Source organism: Platichthys flesus, chromosome 19, assembly GCF_949316205.1.
Source record: "Platichthys flesus chromosome 19, fPlaFle2.1, whole genome shotgun sequence".
In the NCBI taxonomy this organism is placed as follows: Eukaryota; Metazoa; Chordata; class Actinopteri; order Pleuronectiformes; family Pleuronectidae; genus Platichthys; species Platichthys flesus.
This window is the reverse complement of record NC_084963.1, coordinates 16,559,158-16,580,724: the sequence shown is the minus strand read 5'-3', so window position 1 is coordinate 16,580,724 and position 21,567 is coordinate 16,559,158. Positions and strand designations below refer to the sequence as shown.

The 21,567-nt window shown below is 41.2% G+C and overlaps 1 protein-coding gene across 1 annotated transcript; it reads right to left on the bottom strand.

The window, feature by feature from the left end:
• Nucleotides 1-787: 787 nt before the first annotated feature.
• On the bottom strand, nt 788-19,796 carry dmgdh (dimethylglycine dehydrogenase). The gene is made up of 16 exons (XM_062412706.1): nt 19,549-19,796; nt 18,905-19,073; nt 17,261-17,359; nt 17,011-17,175; nt 16,390-16,594; nt 9,634-9,882; nt 9,327-9,525; nt 8,679-8,848; nt 8,438-8,591; nt 6,949-7,114; nt 6,717-6,847; nt 3,900-4,117; nt 2,799-2,956; nt 2,416-2,475; nt 1,689-1,823; nt 788-1,587 (listed from the first exon to the last, which is right to left on the bottom strand). The coding sequence occupies exons 1-16, from the start codon at nt 19,665-19,667 to the stop codon at nt 1,375-1,377; spliced, it is 2,610 nt and encodes an 869-aa protein (XP_062268690.1). The 5' UTR covers nt 19,668-19,796; the 3' UTR covers nt 788-1,374.
• Nucleotides 19,797-21,567: the final 1,771 nt, after the last annotated feature.

Sequence of the window (21,567 nt, the reverse complement as noted above, 5' to 3'; positions counted from 1 at the left end):
AGAAAGAAGGATTGAACTTTGTTGCTGGTCTGGATCTGGGGATGGATCCAGGAATTCTTCCTCTTGCTCTTTGACATGGTGAGATAGGTCGTGTTTCACTGATTGCTCAGAGAATAATTTGTGGATCTTGAGTCTCACTTGATCAACAGGAAATAAGGTCTAACACCTCATTGATTCTTCACTTACAACCTGCTGCTGTGTTTGAATTCACAGAGCGACTCCCGCCTGCACAGTTGTGTGACCAATGTTCCCTTTAAGGGATAAGGTTTTGCTTAGGTCCACAATTAAAATAAGTCAACGACAAGTCCTAATAAAAGTCGCTACGCAATATGCTTGTGTGTTTGTGTGTACAAAATAACTCACAAGGCGCAGACAGATATTTTCCAAACTTGATAGGATTATAACTCAAGCTCACCCATCTTAAAATAATAAAAATTGCATCTGTTTTCTTCATAGCTTTCTGCGAATGTGTCCCATTAAGACATCCATAAACATTTTACTTTAATGCTTGTTTAGGCATAGTCTGTGAATGAACGTTCACAGGGCATTATCACAATATGACAAAGTTAGCACCTGATTGTGTCACGTACAACACACCCACTGGGATGGTTTTCATTTGGTTTTGTTAATTGGTTGTTTGTCCTTTTTTGCTATTTGGTCTTTGAGTTGTGGCTTTTGTTGGGGTTTGAGTTTTCTTCATGTGGTTTTGCTTTTAATCGATTTTTGCTGTTGATTTATTTATTTGACTGCTTGGCGGTTTCAAACAAAGAAAAACTTCATTACAAGACAGAGTAAATGGCTTTTTTAATTATCAAGGTATCGATGTAAACCAATTTAATTACATACAAGTAAAAAAAACAGATTTATAAAACAATCTTTGTACAAGTTTGCAAACATTCTGTTTCTTTTTGTTATTTGTGATGTTATTCTTTGTCAGAGTTCTCTCATGACCATGAAAACTGCAACGGCATCATTTGTGACTTTGAAATAAACAAAAAAAAGCATTTATTTTGCAAAAATCAAGCATTTTTTCGCAAAACACATTAACATATATTCATTCAATTGCAAGAAGTAAATTACTCCTCCCAAATTGTAAGACACGGTGGTGCTCTGGCATTAGTCAACAGTTGTTCTCTCTCAGATACAAACTCTGAAGATGACTAAACAGTCTCACTTGATCAACAGGAAAGAGCACAGGAAGAGGAACTGGTCAATGATGTGACTGGGATGTGACCGCTGAACATATCAGTACATGGATTGCACATGATTTCTCCCAATGAAAGCTTTACACATCAAGTCAGATCCTCATATATAATTCACAGTAGGATCGTTCATCTGTAGCTGCTGACAAACTGATCTGAGGACAGTCCATGCTTATGCTTTGCCCTTTGCCTTCTTCTGCAGCCGGGTCCGTGTGGGCTCGGTGAGGACTAACGGCTCCTGGATGACCATGGCGGGGTATTTCTTCCCCAGCAGTTCCACCTCCACCTTCTGACCCACAGAGCACAGGTCCGGAGGCAGGTACGCAAACGCCAGGCTCTGCTGGATGCTGTAGCTGTAGGCTCCGGATGTCGTGTTGCCGACCACCTGATGAGAAGCACGAGGGACACGGTCAGCAGCCTCAAACTAACCACGTGAAACAGGAAGTGTTCATCAGAAGACTTCAAGAGGCTGGCGATGTTGCTTACCTTGCCATTGTACCAGACGGTCTCGTTGCCCTCGGGGTCGATGTTATCCGTGTCCAGTGTGATGTAGGACAACTTCCTCTTCAGGCCTTTGGCTTTGATTTCCTGAAGAGCCGCTTTGCCGATGAAGTCAGCCGGCTGGAAAAACACAAACAGTTCACATTCAATTGAAATAATAGTAATATTATATAAGTATAATAACTTTATTTGTATAGCATCTTTCAACACAGTCATTACAAAGTGCACAACATGAAGAATTCAAAACGGTAAAGACAACGAAATACAATAGCACTTAATATCGCAGAAAGCAAATATATATATATATATCCCTTCTATATATGCTAGGTGTGGACAGGGTCAAAGAGTCGGATCTTGAAAACATTTCAATGAACCTTTGTGGAGCATGTCCCCGTCTCTGTCAGCCACAGGAACAAGAATTTTGAAGAGAATAAACTTTATTAACTTTATCAATACACTATTGAGCTTTACATTTTTCGCTGTGGTAATTGCTAATATTTTTTTTTCTCTCTCTTTCTCTTCAAAACATCGCCTAATATTATGACAATATATTATAGTTCTATATTATCTATATCCCTGGCAGATTTTGTAGCAATTCCTCCACAAGTTGATGTACAGTAATTAAATCTGGACCATAGGGTCGTGGAGGACAGAGCATCCGACATCTCGATCCCTGACGTCACACACAACTGAAAACAGGACAGAAGGTTACCTTGTTCAGTTTGATGAAATAATCCAACCCAGCCTCCAGAGGATTGGTATCACAGTTCATCTGAAAAGATCGACAAGTTAGCAAAAATGTCAGAAGTGGTTAATAGTCTTTATTTATGCAGCATTGTTCTAGTCTTGATGATCACTTCAAGCGCTTTACAGTGCAGTTTTGCCATTCACCCATTGCCACACACATTCATAGAATGCATCTCTGGGCAGCATTTTTCTTCCATGAGGAGCCATTCAGGGTTCAGTATCTTGCCCAAGGACACTTCAGCATGCAGGTGGAGAAGACTGGGTTTGAGCCACCGACCTTCTAGTTGGAGGATGACCGCCGACCGTGTGTGTGTGTGTTTGTTTGTTTGTGTGTGTGTGTGTGTGTACCTCAGCTCCCCAGCCCCTGAAGCCTTTCTCCAGTCTGAGGGAGGACATGGCGTAGGTGCCGAAGTTGTCGATGCCTTCGTCTTTCCCTGCTTCCATCATGGCCTGGTACACAGCTGCCATGCTCTTCTGGTCAATGTATAGCTCCCAGCCGAGTTCACCTGAACACAAACAGACACACACACACACAGGGACATACAGTATCACCATATGCAGTAGGCGATTTGTGAGGGGATGCCATCCACGGTTAATCAAAATGACAGAAAATGTGTCCTGCTTGAAAACCTGACTATACTGTCATTCTCTCTCAGCCACTCCCCATCACCTCTGAGAGACAGGGCTGCGTGAGCAAATAGAGAATTACTGTGTCCAAATGAGAATCCTAGAGATAGTGCTGCTAACAAAATCACAGGTTTATTTTTAACTTAAGCATCCTTGATGCAGAGTATTAGCAGCTGTTGGTCAAACTTCTCATTACCTACAACTGTAGGTGACTTTTACGTGTGTAACAGCTCTCTTTTTTTAATCTGCATTCTATTGGCACTTATTTCAATGTGAATTTGTAGAATTACATCACACCCAAAACAGTGGTTTTGAGAGCCAAAAGAGCCAATTATATTTGTTTAATTCTTACAGCTTTTATTGTCTCTCCACATTTATGGCAGTGTGAATACATCGATGGAGGCGAATATCTGAGGGGTTCGTACTCTCTGTCAGAAGTGTTGGCTGGATGGTCGGAATATCAACCACTTCTTCGCTCGTATAAGAAAATAAGAAAAGAGGGGACTTGATCTGGAGCCGAAGCTCAGTCCTGTAAATGTTAAGTAGTGGATGGTGAGCCGAGTAAAGTGTACAGGACACTGCTGTGCTGTTTGGGTCGTTGAGTATAATCTATATCCGCTGTATTATGCCGGAGTACAATATCCCACTGTTTGTGTTTGTAAAACCTAATACTTGTTTGTTTTGTTATAATGCTGTTCTTGTGTTGCTTTTTTGTGACTCAACTAAATTGGCCTGAGGAGCTGATTAACTGGAATATGTTTAATATTGTTTTGAACTGGACCGACATAAGATGATTTAGAACTAAGAGGGAGTGCTCTGTACCGGTGTAGGAGATCCTGATGGCCCTGAGAGGGATGCCAGCCAGCTTGATTAACTTGCATTGGAGAAATTTAAATCCTGCGTCGCTCATGTCCTCATCCGTCAGTTTCTGAAGGACTTTGCGCGAGTTTGGTCCCGCAATGCCCAGCACGCCGATATCTTCTGTTACATTGCTGATGTCCACGTTGAATCCACCCTCTGTAGCTTCTGCCTCTATCCACCTTAAAAACATAGCATAGCAAAGACATTTTAACATTAAGCATCTTTACAGCATACGATTTTTGCAGATTAAACACAATTTTCATGTGGTCAAAAGTGTTTTGGTCTGCTTAGTCATGATAGACCCGCCCCCAACCCTCTTTTTTCTGGACCGGCATAGTGTAGAGTGTTAGGTGTCAGAGTCAAACTGTTGATCTGCCTGTCGGTAGAAAAGGAACTGTAGTGACTCCCCTGTACTCCTCATTTGTAGTCTTGTCGCATCACCACTAGAGGTCGCTACATAGAATGAAACTGTCCTTGCCTCCTTCATGCTCAGGAGTGTTGGTTACAGCGAAGGACAGGAAATGAATGATTAAATATGCCCCCTACAGATTGGAACAAATGGAGAGGCGTTGTGTTAACAGATGCTGAGTGGTCTAAAGTTTCTGCAGCGTAAAAGGAGACTGTGAGAGAGTTTCATTATGCACAGCTTGTGTTTACTATTGTGCATGTGCAGCTTTGGTAAGATGCATCGATATGGAAGAAACAATGATTTTATGCAAGTAAGTTTATCCTTTATAAAAAAAAAAATAATCAACTTGTTAGCACAGGAGAATATGTGTGAGGGAATGTACAAAGGAAGTGGACACATTTCTGCAACAACTGTGTGTGTTGGGGTATGAATCAATCAATGCCAACAAGGTTTCTTAAAGCAGAGGTTAGGGCTTAATAACAGGTCTCATTGTAGCTTATTTTATATAACTGGAAGAGCTCACATATACCAAAATGTACATAGTGGCTTAAACTCCTGTGTTCCAGAGGGCACAGGGTTCTTGTTAAAAGACCATCAGGGAATACTGGGAATGTTCTTTTAATGCTTCCTTTGTTTGCATAACTGTCTCTACTTTTTTCTATAGCATTATTACTTTAGAAGAAATCTTACTCTAGATTTTTTCACTGTGTCAGATTTGTACAATCTGTATTAAATATATATAGATCAAAAAAATGCTTAAGGAATAAAGAATTAAATTGAAAAAAAAGAGTTTAAAGTTTATTTTTCAGAAGACTGTTGTCCTTTGTTTAAACTGTATGTAACTGTACTTCTGTAGGACTTGTTGTGCCAAATGACGTGACTGTACACTGTGTACATGTTGAGCAGCAAGCTTTTTTCATTGTATGAAAAACACACCTGTGGCCTTTTATTGCATATGACAATAAATCATGGGAGGGGAATGTCCGGCCTCAAGGATATTCATGACCCACAAGACAATTTGATCCATGCCGCAAGACAATTCATAAATACCAAAAAAAAGGACCGAAGGACAAACTTATTCTCATGACAGATATTAACTTTCTGAGAGTCATGGACAAACTTGAGTCTGTGTCTCTAGATCATTGGAACACAGTTGCCTTGGTGAAAAAGGTACATGTTAAGATTCATTACAGGTGGAAACATGCAGATTAACTGAATGAGTTGCTTGGATGAAGTTAATGTCCAACAAACAGCTATCAAAGACCTGACAGGGACAATATTCTGTCATGAGCAGGCAGAGAACTGAGGGTTGAGATTCCGATTTGTTTTGAAGGAGCAGCTGCTAAAATTGTTTCAAAGTGTCAGTTTGTCTTAAAAGACTGTCCCGGAGCAGATTAATGACATGGTACAAGATACCAAAAAAACACTGAAAGACACAACTAGAAACGTATACTTTTTCTCTCTGGCTTGCAATACCAGCCATTTTTTTAGGTGACAATACTGCTGTGTTTGATAGTTGGAAGGTTTAAGTGTATTTGCCAGGTGAGGATTTGCTTAAGCAAGTTGTTCTTGCTTAAATCAGCAGAATGGCATCATCATCATCATCATCATCATCATCATCATCATCATCATCATCATCATCATCATCATCATCATCATCATCATCATCACTACCATCTGACATCAGACACCTCGTTCAAAAGAAGAAGTTCAAGCCATCAGACTAGTCTTTAAGTAAGGCCTTATTATGATGTCATATAATTATGATATGAATAATGCTTTCCCAAATGTGCAACAATTGAATCCTTCTGCATTTTACCCTGGAAATGATAGTTTCTCAAATTTTCTCCTGTGACAATATCAGGTGACGCACAGATGGGAGAATTTCTACAGCTTGGATTGGCATGAAACTCCCCTTATTGAATCATCAGTACAAAAGATAAACATCTGTGTTAAAAGGTATCTGGTAAAAACTAAAGACAACAATGTTGATTGGATCCTCCGTGCTGTCATGATGAACTAATCCACGAAAAACGAAAACCGGTGGTCAAAACATATAACTGTTGGATTGCTAGATTTTTATTTTACCTATCATGAACGTCTCACCAAACCGTCAGTTGCATCATCATTCACTTGGAGTCGTATTTGTGTCCACTTGACAACACTAAGCCCAGTATTATAGCTCAAATTTGGTCTCTACCGACTCCCGAGGGAAATATCTGACTCTTAAGCTGCTAAAACCTATGCTACAGTTACCAGCTGGTTTCTGATTCGCTGATGTAAACCACTTCTTGCTCTGGCCCCCCCGAAAAAATAAAAAAAACATTTTAACTTGAGCATTACTGTGCATGTGTTGTGATGCATTTCACCTGAGGTCATGTAGCTCTGAGCCCGAGCCAGTGAGGAGCAAGAACTCTCCAGGTGCCAGCTGCGTGATGGTGACCTCAGCAAAGACCCGCCCAGTGGCTGTCAACATGTGGCTGACATTAGTATGGCCAACCTGAAAATACACAGGTGAAAGGACACAGAGTCAGAGAGAAGCAAGTCGAGGAGTTATTTAATGGTGCATCCCCAAATCTGTCACTTTTAAACTGGCTCTACCTTGGGCATGTTGTTAGCAAAGAGGCGGTCCAGCAGCTTGTGCGAGTCCTTCCCCTTCACGATGAACTTGGCAAAAGGAGTCAGGTCGATCACTCCAACCTTCTCCATCACCAGCTTGCACTCTCTGCCAACTGGTCCGAACCAGTTAGTGCGACGGAAACTGGGCCTAAGTAAAAGCACAACGGGGGTCAAGAGCTGCCTTACATCTGGATCCATTATTTAATGCACAAATAACAACTTCTTAATACCACAACTGTAATTGGCAGTTTTTTAATTAGACTGCACAATACAAATCTCGTATATGGGTGTAATAATGAATTAACATTGTTCTTACAGAGAGACAGAATTATGAAGCTATTGCTTAAAATGTATATACAGTAGATCTATAGGACAGTTCCGCAAGTAGGTACCTCCTGAGCAACAGCAATTTATAACAAAGTTTACCTGAGGGAGATTAATGTATTAACGCTCTCCCTTTTTTTTGAGTTTTTGATCATCATGATGCAAAGTGTCGGACAAATTGAACTTTTTACCCGAGCTTTGCACTTGATGTTTTGTCAAGTGCTCGACAAAGTTATGACTCATTCTCTGTGGAGCCTGAATCTCTGACCCATATTTCAGGGCAATCAGCTGTTTAGATGATTCAATTCAACCGCACCATAAATACCACAAGTGTGCCTTAGAATACAATATAGCAAAAACTGGGGAAAGCACATTGCATGGCAGGATTATGACTGCTGCCTTCATGTCTGTACAAAGACACATCTCTGTCTCACAGATGAGTTGAGTATGCAGTCACTGAGAAGGCCGTCTGAAATCAACACCCGGGGTTTGGTAGATCTTTGGCCGTGAGTTTTTAAAGAATTTCATGGTGCACATTTACAGACTCAGATCGTATGATATGGTGTGTGATCAGCTGTTCTGTTCTTTCAAAGTGGTATTTCTGTATATATGAAGGGTTCTCTTGTCTCGCAGTTTGGAGTCAGTGTAGTCTGTTGGATGATTTGTGTCCAACTGAAGGAGCTGGGAGGGAGCTCTGTGCGAGAGCATGTGTATTTGTTCTCCTGCGTAACTCCTATCTTCACCGAGAACATTGTGTCCTTTACCATTTATTCTGGCATGCCTTCCTTCACACCACCATCATTCACCCAGTATGCACATGTATGCAGAGCTGATTGTCCTACACCACAGACTATTGTTTCTTCTTGTTTTATGCACTGGTATGCAAGCACCATCACTATATTATCCCTCTTTCACAACAGTTATGATAGGGTATTTTGAAATGTAGAGTGGACGTGGTGTGGATCTAGAGCAGGCACGGTCGACGTGGCTTGAGGACAGCAACAGCAGTCAGCAATTAAAATGAAATCAGTTATGCAAGAAAACCCAAACATCCTATTCAAATGTTTACTTATGGAAATGTTGGTCCATTCTGAGATACTGTGTATGCAGCTGGTCATCAAACAGAGATTTAACAAAGAAGCATTACTTGTATCCGGTGTCGTCTCCAGGTTGGTAGAACCAGTGAGGTTGTTCCCAGCCTGCGTGAAAGCCCATAGATCCACTGTCCTTCAGCAGGTCGTAAACGCCACTTTTTCGGCTGGTTGGCCGGCCAGCGAAGCGCTCCTCCTTGGGGTAACCAACTGGAGGCATCGACAGAGGGCAAGGAGTTCATTGGAAGTATAAAGAGAAGTGCTAGCCCAGAGAACTCTCAGATATATTCGACTTACCAACATTGTTGAAGCCATAGGACTCTCGGGCTTTGGCACACATGAAAGGCACATCTGCCCATTTGCCGTAGCGGTTAGGGTCGCATTCAATCAGGTCGTAAGGAGGCTCTCCATTCCTGATCCAGTCGCTCAGGAACTTACCTATACCGCCAGCATGGATGACTCCATACCTGAACACATGAATTGGTTATCTCTCCTGGTCGTCAACGAAAACTATGTTGAAATAGTTATGGACCACTTGGTTTTCACAAACTACAACTAATTAAAAGATGACTTCTGACAACCAAATCCTTGGCATATGTAGAAGTGATCAAATTACTTTTCAATATAAAGTCTAAGCATGCATCTGCAGACCCTTTTTATAAAACAGTTTCCTCCTCTGAACAATTATCTCTATCTAAGGTGGTCATTTAGCCAGTTGACTGGAATCAATGCTGTTGTTCAGAAGCATGGTATGTTTAGGAACATGTAGGTATTAATAAAACGGTGAGCTAGTATAACATTTACATACATTAATATAATTTTCAGTAAGGTGTCAGGGCTTGAAGGTGACAGTGCTGTAGGTGTTTGCTAAAGTGGACAAGTCGGACAAAACACTCCACTCAACATAAATACTGGTGTTTACAAACTGCTATCATCCACACATACCCAAAGCCTATGGCAGTCCAGTAGTTGGGAACTCCCTGGTGTGGTCCCACCATGGGCAGCAGGTCAGGAGTGTATGTGATTGGTCCCGACACGACGTTGATAATGTCAGCTTTCTTTAGCACTGGGACCATCTCCATGGCCATCTCCACGTGCTCCATTATCCTGTCAAGGTCCGACTCAAACAGCTCCTTACCGAAGCCTGTGGCAGCCAGATGGGACACATAGTGGAAACAAACATTACATTTAATCTCCAAGAAATGTTCTTGTAGTTCTTGAATGTATGGACAAAGCATTGCGGAGGACAGACCTGGAGGCACACCATCTCTGACCCAGGAGTCCTGCAGCACCATCTTCTCCATCTTTTCGTAGGGGCCAAACAGCAGACCGTCTCTCTCCTGACGCAGGTAGTAAGAGCCCTCCAGGTCCCTGATGACAGCCAGCTCCTTCTTAAGAGCCTTCACCTCCGGTACTGTTGCTGTCACTATGTACTGGTGATGCACTGGGATGGTTGGGTGATCGAAACCAATCAACTGTCCCACTTCCCTTGCCCAGAAACCTGTTGACCAACAGAGATTAAACAATTTAACACAATGCATACATTACTGAATGTACTTTTAACTGAATGTAGATTTTCTTTTAATTGACCAAATTAGTTCACTCTTGGTGATGCACAGTTTTAGGTTCAAGAGTGTACACGAGTTGCTCAATTTTGAACCCTTCAGTCGACTGTTGCATCAACACGTAGCTAATCAGCACCAAAAGCCTCGTGTTTATTCTGTGGCAACTAAAGGAATAGTTAGAAATTTTGGAAAATCAACTTCTTCTCCATCTTGGTAGGAGTTACATAAGAAGGTCAATATGTGCCCCTGAGTGGGAAGCTGGAGCCAGTTAACAGCTTATCTGGCCTGGTCATATACAAAGACAGGTTCACAAGTCTGTTTTATACTTTGCTGGTTGGTCCGTACTGAAAACATTTTTTGATGCCTTTTTCTACATCTAATATTTAAAGCTGTTCGCATAAGTACTTCATTTGCAAAAGTTGCATTGAATTCTGCTTCTGGTAACATTGGCTGTTCAGACTGAGGTTTCATTAAAACAAATATCTGATCTGTATCTGCTTTGGAACCACAAATGAAAGTGGCTCAAATCTGATTTGAAAAGATCAGATTCGTTTTGGATTTGTTCTGTTCACACTGTAATCAAACAATCAGATCTGAGTCACATATGAGGTGAAACCTGGGACTGCATATGCGAACTCAGTCAAACAGACATGAGATTGGTACGGCTGTTCTCTTTTAGCTCTCAGCTTAAAAGTGAAACGATTCCTTTATAGCCGCTTCCACTGTACATTTACTGTAAGGGAAAATCTGCAGGGGGCTGGTACAGTATGTTCTCCAGCTGCCTCTATGTTTTATTGGATCTATAGGGGACGCACAAAAAGCGATGAATGGATAGTGTTTCCAAGTCCCACCTCCTGCGACACCCCTGTTATATCATTTGGTATTAATGTGAATTCAGGCACAGTTCCTTATGAACCCAGTGCACTTATTGTAGCACGTTCTTCCCATCCAGAGAACACTACATAATACTATAGACTGATTCATTTCAGCCAGGTACACACAGTCGTCTGCTGACACTTTCAATCAGGCCTTCATTGTCTTAGATATCATGCGAACAGTTGAAAATGCAGGTAATCTGCGAAATCCCAAATAATTGTGCACTACAACAAATGCTGAAAAAATAGGGTGTCAACATTTTGCATTGAAATTATTTGAGCAGCATTTCTGCCACTGGGACTTCTGTGGAGTATCCAGACTTCACAGGAACACCACTTCTGTGCCATTGCTCTGGTGGAGGAAGAAATATCTGGGACTGCAAACTCGCAATCTTAAACCAAAAAACTATCTGCATGGCTTGATATGATCGGGGATTGTTAAATGTCCAGGCTTTTAATAACCAGATAAAAAAAATTTACAGGACAGAGCACATGTATGATCATGTTGAAATAAGTACAAATAGATTTCAGACACATTCCAGGAACAAAAATAGACACCACGAGCAGAGACAGATGCACAAACACTCACAGAAAAGTGTGGACATGTGTGAATGAGGAAAAAATCTGTGATTTAGTGTCACCCACAGGAGGATTCAAAGTATTTTAAGGAAAGTCCTTTTTTTTTTCTAATCACCACAGAAATCTGCTGTATTAACCTGCTTGTCCTTACAGGATGGGACATAGAAGGTAAACAGCTACACATGGGCTGTGAAAGCTCAGATAAATTGCAACCAAATGTCCACGTTCGTCACAGGAGCTCAAGCGGATCTGATAAACCGCCCAAAGCCACAGCATCAAGGAGAACTGCCAAGATTATATTTACTTCCGGAGGGCTGTTTGTGAGCAAACAGGATATTATTGAGCTACACAGCATTTAACCTCAGGGTTTTACATTATGTAACAATAGCAATTTATCATTTCCCAGAGTCCCTCTTCAATATTGTTGCAGCATCTCAATATCAGGCTGAAATAAAAGTCAGCTGACTGAAATATGGACCAGAATATCAGAATAATACATTTACTTTTTTGTTATTATTTATTATTTTTATACTTATACTTTATATTTTTTAAACACAATTCATTGACAAACAAAACAATTGGATCATGCTATTTACTACCATCTTTGCTCTGTTTTGGTCTCCACTATGTTCCTGCTTTTTCAGTTGCTGAGTTTGTTTTGTCTGCTGTTTGATAGCAGGAAGCCTGTGTGGGTTTATTAGAGATGTTGTGGTTTTTTTACTGAAAAAACAGTTGCATCAATCTAGAACAAAGCTACTGAGAAAAACAGTAAAAATGTGGGACTTAAATCTTAAGGTATTAATGAACCGTACAGTCTAATGTTTTGCCATTGGAAAAAGGTTTTATGCAACTTGGTTCATAGACTCCAACAGCCACAAAACAAATATACGCTGTGTGTGTTTTGAGTCTGTAAGTGGGAGTTGTGACCTCAACAAAAATCAATGTGGACCTTGTGCCAACTCAGCTTCTGTGACCAGAGACAGCTGGAGCATGTGGACCTGTCCGTCTCAGCTGCTATCTTCAGCCGCGTGTCGCAAGAGGGACACTTATCAACAGTGCTCCACAAATCCAGCTTCATTTTTAAAGTTTACACTGCAACATGTGTTAATCTAACAAAAACAATGCAGCTTCTATTTAAATCCTGTACTGGCTCCATAGGTGAACTTTATCTCAAGGTAAATGAAGAGGCGGGGGTGCATAAACACAACATGCTGATAAATGCAGGCAGTTTAGGTAAGAGTGGGGCCTGTTTACCAGGCGCGTGCACACTGGGCCGATTCAATGCAGGTTACACACACGGAGTCAACAAGCTCAACAACATATATAGCAAACTTTGAAGCTCTGCTGTGTCTACATCAGCCATCCCTGCTCTTAAACTCTATTTATGAATCTATATTTATAATAAACAAGCAGAGTTTGGTGACCAGTAGTTAGAAAGCAAGCAGCGAACTTGAAATCGTTTGCTTAACATAATGCAGAACTGATCCAGATTGTTTAGAGTAATGAATAAACAGTTAAATCTATTCAAAAGGGATGAATACATTTTTGGATAATAGGGAGAAATATTCAAATTTAAAGAAGTAAAGTTGTCAAAATGAATGCATATACTTAGAAATTAGAAATTGAGCTGCTGCAATTCCAAGTGGAAGCACAAATGCAAATTTGTGTTGCATGTACCACAATCCATGTCAAACAGAAGCGGATATATAATTGGAAAAGTGCAGGCTCCTGTTTATACAGAGCTCAAAGGACTGCTCTCCTGTTGTTGGTCCCAAAAGCTGATCTGAGGAAACTGATCTTATTGGAGTGTGGGGGGGGGGGGGGGGGGGGTCACATTCCAAGGAACATGACCTTTGTATTTTATTTAGGCTCACTGGTCAGGGGGAGAACAGCCCATAGTATGAGGTTGTGGAAATATTATATGGGGGGGAGGAGATTCATTGACTGGAATAAAAAAAAAAAAGGGTGAGTCTCTGTGAAGGCGCTGGATGAAACTGAGAGCATTTTGAATCAATAAAAAAGGAGAAGAAAAAGGAGGGGAGGAAAAATTTAACTGAAGATGCTTGGTGTTATGCAAGCTCAGCATAAAGAGCTGCCTGTGGGTTTTAACAGTACGAGAGAACGATGCATTTAAATAAAGACTGAGGCCACAGTTGCTTCTTGGGAAATGTCTGCTTTGTTATGTGGGATGATTAAGGCTTAATTTTCTAACTAGCTGATTTACGGCTGCAGCTCACAATGCAGCTGTTGTTGCAAGGGAGTCTGAACTCCCAAACTCCACACGGCGACCCTGAGATTGGAGCACCGCTTGCAAAAAAATGTAACACAGACAACTTGGCTCACAGTGAGAATAGAGCATGGAGACAAACTTAAAGAAATCAAATTCAACTGCAAAACTCATGGACACTGGTCTGACGTGTCCATCGCTGCACATAAAGCCTCGGCGCTGCGGCAGAAGAGATAAACCCGACCTTCGGGAGGAGTGCTTGCGCTGCTGCTTTAAGATTGGATGAAAACTGAACTGCTGGTCTACTTGGATTGGCCGACGGTCACAGCGAAGGCAAAGGGCCAGCTGGGCCCCACAACATAAACCGCCTCCAACCAGAAAACAGAATGTGCACATTCAGGGAGAAAATACGGAGCGAGAAGATGTGCATGAGATGTTTGGAGTGCACAAATGTTTGATGCCATTTACAGTATAGTGCTTGTGAGTGTAGCAACTTTTACCTCCACCGAGGAGATTCTGTTTTTCTCCCCTCTCCCTTTGGTTTTTCTATTTATATGTTTGAGTGTCAGCAGAATTATGCATAAACTATTTGAAGGTCTACCACGAAACTCGGTGGAAGGATGGGACATGGGCCAAGAAAGAACCCATCACATTTGGGTGCTAATCTGGACAAAAGAGCGGATCAATATATGTTTTTACTTTCTTTTACATTTAAGGAGGCTGCTTTTTGACATTTTGACCAATTTCCCAGGGATTCATTCATGGATCTTAATGAAAAAATGAGGCACATGAATTGTACATAACATAAATTCGGGATAGTGGTACTGGAGATAGTTGAACTCAAGATAGTGGTACTGGAGATGTGCCCAGCAAAAAGTCAACAAAACACATAATGACCATTACTGCCTACATTAGACAAAAAACGTGCATTGTTGAACCTTTACCTGTTAAAAGCCTAACCCTCTTATCTTACTTATTTAACTGCTGTAAATTTGTCCAGATTCTCTTTTGTCACTGTACTGCTGCAAACAACAACAACACAAGGAAATTGGATATAAAGTTGTAAGCGCTGACGCTTTATGTAAAGACGTTTATTTGGTTGGGGTTAGTTTACATGTTTACAAGTTCTCCCCATTTCTACCTTGGTTTACTTTGGGGACTCCAGATTCGTCCCACAGACCAAAGACCTGAAAATTGAGGTTAGACTAATTTGAGACTTTAAATTGCCTGTGGGCATAAATGTGAGCATGAATGGATGTTTGTCTCTATAAAGCGAAGCGAACCCTGCGATACAGCAGTAACCTGTCCAGGCTGTACCCCGTGACTCACACAGTCAGCTACGATTGGCTCCAGCTCCCTGTGACTTTCAAAGCACACAATGGAGGGATGAAGGGATAGAAATCACACATTATTCAGTGGATTTCATATGAATACTATAGCTTATGTTTCGATCTGGTTTTGTTTTGCACTTCAGACCCTCAAGATATACCTGCATTCACATGGTGTAAATTTATTCAAATATTATAGTCGATAATGTTTAATATTCAAGGACATATGCTTTTAGCAATACTTGACTGGCACTATTACACAGTGTATTAAAGTAATTGAATCATAGTATTTTAAGTAATAAGTTGACTGTAGTTCAGTCTTCGGACTCTTGTCGCAGCTTTTTAATTTATTGTAATTTTTTCATTATATTATCTATCTGTCTATCTCTATTGTTTATTGGTCGATATTTAAATTATTGAATGTCAAAACAAGGTGATGCATGACACATACACTACAATGAGATACTGAGATATGTCACACAATAACCTCTACAGACCAGGCAAAGAGACTAAAGTGATTTCCTGAACCTCACCAGATAAACAAGCGACAGCAGGAAAATCCCCCCCTGAACTGGTATGACCCAGTTCAGGCCGAGACTCTTCTCCCTGAACTGGGCGAGCAGTGGTCTGGGTGGGCAAAGGTCTCCTGCTGCAGAGTTTGTTTAACAACAGGTCTAACAACCAGATAAGGTGCATAGAGCAGAACCTCCTTTTTTTTTAAAATAATGTACAGTTATGTACAGAGAGCGGGGGGTGTAATGATTCACCAAATCTACGATTCCGGTCAGATCTTGATTATTGAGCTACAGTTAAGTTATCTTATTTTTAGCCTGCTGACTAGAAGATAACTGGGGGGTCTGCAGCCTCAGGGTTTTTTTTATTTTCCTTGAACTAATTAAGAAAAGCCAAAATTTTACCACTGGTGCGATCCCTTGAACATGACTGGACCAAAATAATCATGTGACACATAGAGTTGGACAATAAAATAGGGGTTATGTGTAATATTAAGGCAATATACAGCTTTTCCCGACTCGAACTGGAATAATGATTTAGTCATTCACACGTGTTATAGTGTTAATTATGAAAAAAAGAGTTTTGTTGCATAAGTATAGTAAAGAGAGCTCAACAGGCTGCAGCTGCATCAGTGGGTCGGGGTTCTGAGGTTTCTGGTTCTGTATCGTGATGCAAAACCCAGGACACTGTTTCGGTCTCTGTTTTACAATCATTACATCTGATGGTCATACCTCAGAGCCCAAACCATAAGGAAAGCAGGGGTTCATTAGTATATGACTGGAAAATCCTGTTTCAAGCGGAAGCAGGCTGAAGTATAAAGATCAAGAATATCTCTATTTCAGAAAAAAAATTGACTTTCCCATTTTCTCTGATTTGAGAGAAGATGCACATTTGGAAAAAAAAACATGTTTGAACACAAACCTGAAGCATTGACAATGCGGTTGGCGCGGATCGTTCCATGAGGAGTCTGCACGTCCCACTTGCCATCAGCGGTTGGAGTGAGGGCAGTTACCGGGGCTGGATTGTAGATCTGGGCGCCGTACATACGAGCCCCAGCCGCCAGAGCCATAGTCAGAGAGTAAGGGTCAATGTGGCCGTCTCCTGGGGTCCACAAACCTGCCAATACCTGAAAATATACACAACAGAACTTGCTTAAAACATCAAACACAAAACGAGTTCAACAAGTTTTCTGCACTGGCATAAGTTGCGATTCTTCATCCACCTGTAATCTTTGAGCACTGAGTATAGATCTATATATCACTGAAGGAGGGCTGCCCAATATTCGGAAAACATGCGATAACGTTGTTTAATATCGCGATGACAATACATCGTGACTCCCTGCCTGAAGTAACAAATGTGTATTAATCTGCTGCTGAAATTTTTCTTGTGTTGTTTTAAAGAAGTCAAGAAGGTTAGCTTAAAGTCACAGACGTTGAACGAGCTGTGCTCTCATTATTGATCGATGGATCAAAGGCATTTCACTGCTAATCTATCATTCATTTATGGGGATGCATTAGTAATGTGGCTGTGGTCCTAACAGACCTTGTCAATGTTGAGCAAAGGGAAAAGTTCGTGGACTTTCTCCGGTCCGATGAAGTACTGTTCCGTCACATGCCAGTGCGTGCGGGTCATCTGGTACCTCATCTCGTCCACCCGGGCTGCTGTCGAAGCGATACGGACACTGCCGGGCTGGTGAAAGCCCACCGCCTGCACAGAGAACCAGTATAAACGACATGCGGGTGCACAAACACACATCTCATCATAGGTACGGAAGACGAGCACAGCAGCTCACCTGTCCAGTTTCAGCCTCCAGGGTCTCGTATAATTTGATGCTGTCAGAGTGGACGTTCTTGAGGTTGATGCCAGGGTGGTAATATGTTGTCAAACCAGCCTGGAAAACAAAACCCACAATTATCTTTTACACATAAAGCGAATACAGGGCATCATTGTTACAATCTTGGAGTCATGTTTGTGTCCACCTGATCGGTGTAAGTCCAATATTCACTGTCCTTTTAGCTTTGATTTTGGTTTCTACCACTAAAGGAAACAACATCCGGCTCTTTAGCTGCTTTATGCTGCACAGTGGAAGTATTAAATGCTTCCTAAGTAAAAGCAGCAGCAGCGCTACAGCCGATAACAGTTAGGCATTGGACCAAAAACCAAAACATTGAGCTAAAAGAGGCTAAACCTCTTCATAGTGGCAACTCTAACATGCACAAAGTCATTCAATGCAATATCAATAAAGAATACATGTATTTTTAATGGAAAGTATCTTTAAATTTTATTCATGTCTTATAATATAAAGAGTATGTCTGTGTGTGTTGACTCCGGGTGCGGCTTTCTCCAGCGCCCCCCCCCCCCCCCCCCCCCCCCCCCGAAAAAAAACTCTCGCCCCTCGGAGGGAACATCAACCTGCCAACTCGCCTTTCACCCAGTGCATGCTGGGATAGATTTCGCTGAAGTAGGGGGTAACCAAATACTTCTGCGAAGTCAAAAACATGTAAATGCCGTTAGAGTGAAGTGCATGTAAGTGAATGGGAGACAGCGAGGAGGGGTAAGTGGGTCAAGACCTCGAATGCCTTGACAACCTATAACGTGACAGATGCTACGACTGAATGACACAGACAGAAGTGCTGGTAAACACCCTCACTAAACGAGGCAGAATCACTTCATACTTTTATTTTCTAGTTTCTTTACAAGCTCAGCCGTCACTCGAGATATTATTCTTACTAGTCATGGGTCAGACTAACGGACTAATTGGTCATTATCAAGAAATAGCCTCAATATGAGAGAACTCTGGTTTTGTCACTTGTGGCTGTGCCATCGTTGCAGCTTCTAACTTGTGAGAAGTTGCTTTTTGCCTGGAGAGCTGCAGCGATTGGTTGATTTATTGATTTGCAGGAAAACCCTTATTAAACTGGTTTCATGATCTCTAGGTTCCAGATTTTCAAATGTGACAATTTCCTGCATTTCTTTGCAAATGATTACATATAATAAGCCATCTAATAAATGTTCTAAAAATAATTATGAATAACAAATTAATCTAGGATTAAAAGAAAATGAAAAACTGATAGATCCAGTCCTTGAATGCTATAAACATGGGCCTTGGCAAACTGCAATTGCAAGCTGCACTTTTCTCTATTTTCTGATATTTTAGAGATGGTGTTATGGATCAAGAAATCAGTTAGGATCCATAATGATTGTAATCATGAGTTGCAGGCCTAACTCGACGTGTATTGGAAGCCAGGAGTGTAGCAACATATGCTGCTGGGAAATCACTATGGGACAAAGGCCTTTCTGGGTCTTCCATAATAAAACTGATTATTTTATCCTTTACAAACTTTGTCCACCTTCACATTCATGAACCTGGGGACACTTGTGACCAGCATAGTGCATATGCCATAGGATAGAGACACTCAGACTGTGGTAGACGTACAGCGTGCCAGGTGGATCCGGCCGTCAGCTCAGACTTCTCCAGCAGCACCACGTCCTTCACGCCACCTTTGGCCAGGTGATAAGCCAAGCTGACCCCGACACATCCACCGCCGATGATGACGGTGTCCGCTGTGTCCTTCCACCGCTTCCCCAACACCAGGGACTCATCACTGGAGGAAGGAGAGAAAGAGAGGGGGAGGAGTTGGGGCTGCGATTAGGATTATATTTCATTTTCAATTAGCAGATTAATTAACAGTTATTGATACAAAAGGCAAATCCCAAAAGATACTCACTCAAGACTGGAAACTAGAAACCTGTAGCGTTATTCTGCAGATAAAATTTACTATATTTGCCAATCAATTTTCTGTGAAGAATCATGTAAACCATGCAAAACATTTGCAATCTTGCAACCACAGACTGAAGTCACCATGAAAATATGAGGTGTCGTACATTGACTGTAAGAATCTTTAATAGGTATATAAACAATAATCTGTCACCCAGCTCAGCTGCAGGACTCAACCAGCTGTGCAACTTTACGCATGAAACTACAGCACTGGAGAGTTTTATTTATACTTTAAACCCACGTGTGAGTTGAATAGTCTTCACCAGAACGTTTTAAATGTATAAACTGTCCAATGGACTCACCTTTCAGCGTGTTTTCTTGTCGTGCAGCTGATGGCCCTCAAAGGAACCCGAGCCGTCCCACGACACGCGGATACATCTCTCCGCAGCTGAACCCTCAGCAGGTTTAATATTCGAGACATGATTATAGAAAAATATATATTAAAAACCCATACATGTACAGCTCAACGCATAAACAGCACGCCAGTGCCCTGCGGACACTACTGTCTCTCCTCTGCGTCTGCACGCAGCCGCGGTGACACGCCCACACGTCGACAACCAAGTCGGGACGAAACTTTACCCAGAACAACCCTCAACCAAATTAACACTTGCTGTGCCACCGCCCCCAAATATAGATCACACACACACACACACACACACACACACACACAACCTGACAGCTCTACATGAAAAGTTACAGGATCGCCAATCTTTGCACCAACTTTCACAGCAATCCATCACAACAAACAGTTTTGGTCCCTTTTTAGACATATCTTTTTTTATTCTTCTTTATTCCATCTAGCAGTTGATAAAAAACACAGATTTCTACAAAGAAAAAACAACCCAAACAAAACAATGAGACCACCATAGACAGTAACATGAACAATTAAAAAAATTGTATATATGTATATTCAGTCACTTTGAAATAAATATGAAATATACCATCCAAAATACTTGCAGCATGTTTTGGTGTGTTTGCAGATAAATAAATGAATGCCACAGTGCAGAGTGACAGTTCCGTACTGATGTTGATATTTATTGGTTGGTGAATCGTTGTTGTGTGGTCAAGCCCTGGAAGCGTCTGTCTGATCCAGTCTGAACTATCCACACAGAAACATTTACCTCTGATTGGTCCTTGAGCATTTTATTGCAACACAGCCGCTAACCCCCCTGGATCAACTGCAGCAGGTTTGAACTGGACACTTATCCTGATAAGTGAAGTGCATTTCTAAATGCAAACTGAGAAAGTAAAAACGAACAACAACAAGGCTGGCAGGTTTGCCCACTGTTACAATGAGATTTTAATTAGAAATATTTTTAAAAAGGCCTGAAGAAATCAACACAGTACAAACCTGTAGCAGCGCTGAGATAAAGAGGCATCAGGTTATTGTCACTTCTGAAAAGTCTGTTGATTCTTTTTACTTTTACACAATTTTATTAGCATCATCACTTTTGTCATTTTATATATAAAATAATTTTATATTAGTTCCAAATTGAGTGTGTTAAAACAGCAAAGCTAATAGTTCAAACAAGTAATAAAGACGTAAACATGTGTTACACCATTTATCAGACAGGACTCCATCTGTGTTTGGAAACTTTATTCCCCCCGGTGCCCTATCATTTTTTTGTCATCTTTTCCAAACAAGTGCAGACAACATCAACGATGGTTTTTCAACACTGCCGTAAAGCGAGCTGTTGTCGGCCTGTGTCTCTCTAAACAACATTACAATTTGCCTGCATAAGCAACAGTAGAAATAAGAATATATGGGGCTCGACCAAGATAAATTGTTAAATAATGCATGATTTAAATTCAAGTGCATCTTCTGCTTCACAGCCTGACTTTTCATTTTCTTTGCACAAAGTCCATTGGTGTAAATGGTCAGCAGGTATGACGTATCCCTTGTATTTCTTGATGTCCATATTTTCTATCATGTGTGTGCGTGCGTGCTTGTGTGTGTGTGTGTGTGTATTTTCAAGTTGATGAAAACTTTCATATTTAATCTCATACTTTCAGGGCCACTATAGAATTGACCTGGGTGAAAACCAACAGGCTGATAACAACGTGTAAGACTGTGTTAAAATAATCTGGAAATCCTGGAAGAAATCTCAAATTATAAGTATTCATAATTCTATTCTGTTTACCATCAACATTACATTAACGTGGGCTGATTCATGCAGAACATCAGTGTTTCTATCCTGCCTTCTTCTTCCTCAGCTCATAAGGGACATCCTTCTCTGCCCCCACCCCCACCCAAATGTTACCCCAACTCTGACATACCAGTGGTTGCCTGTGTTGTTAATCTTGGCTGGATTACCAAAGAA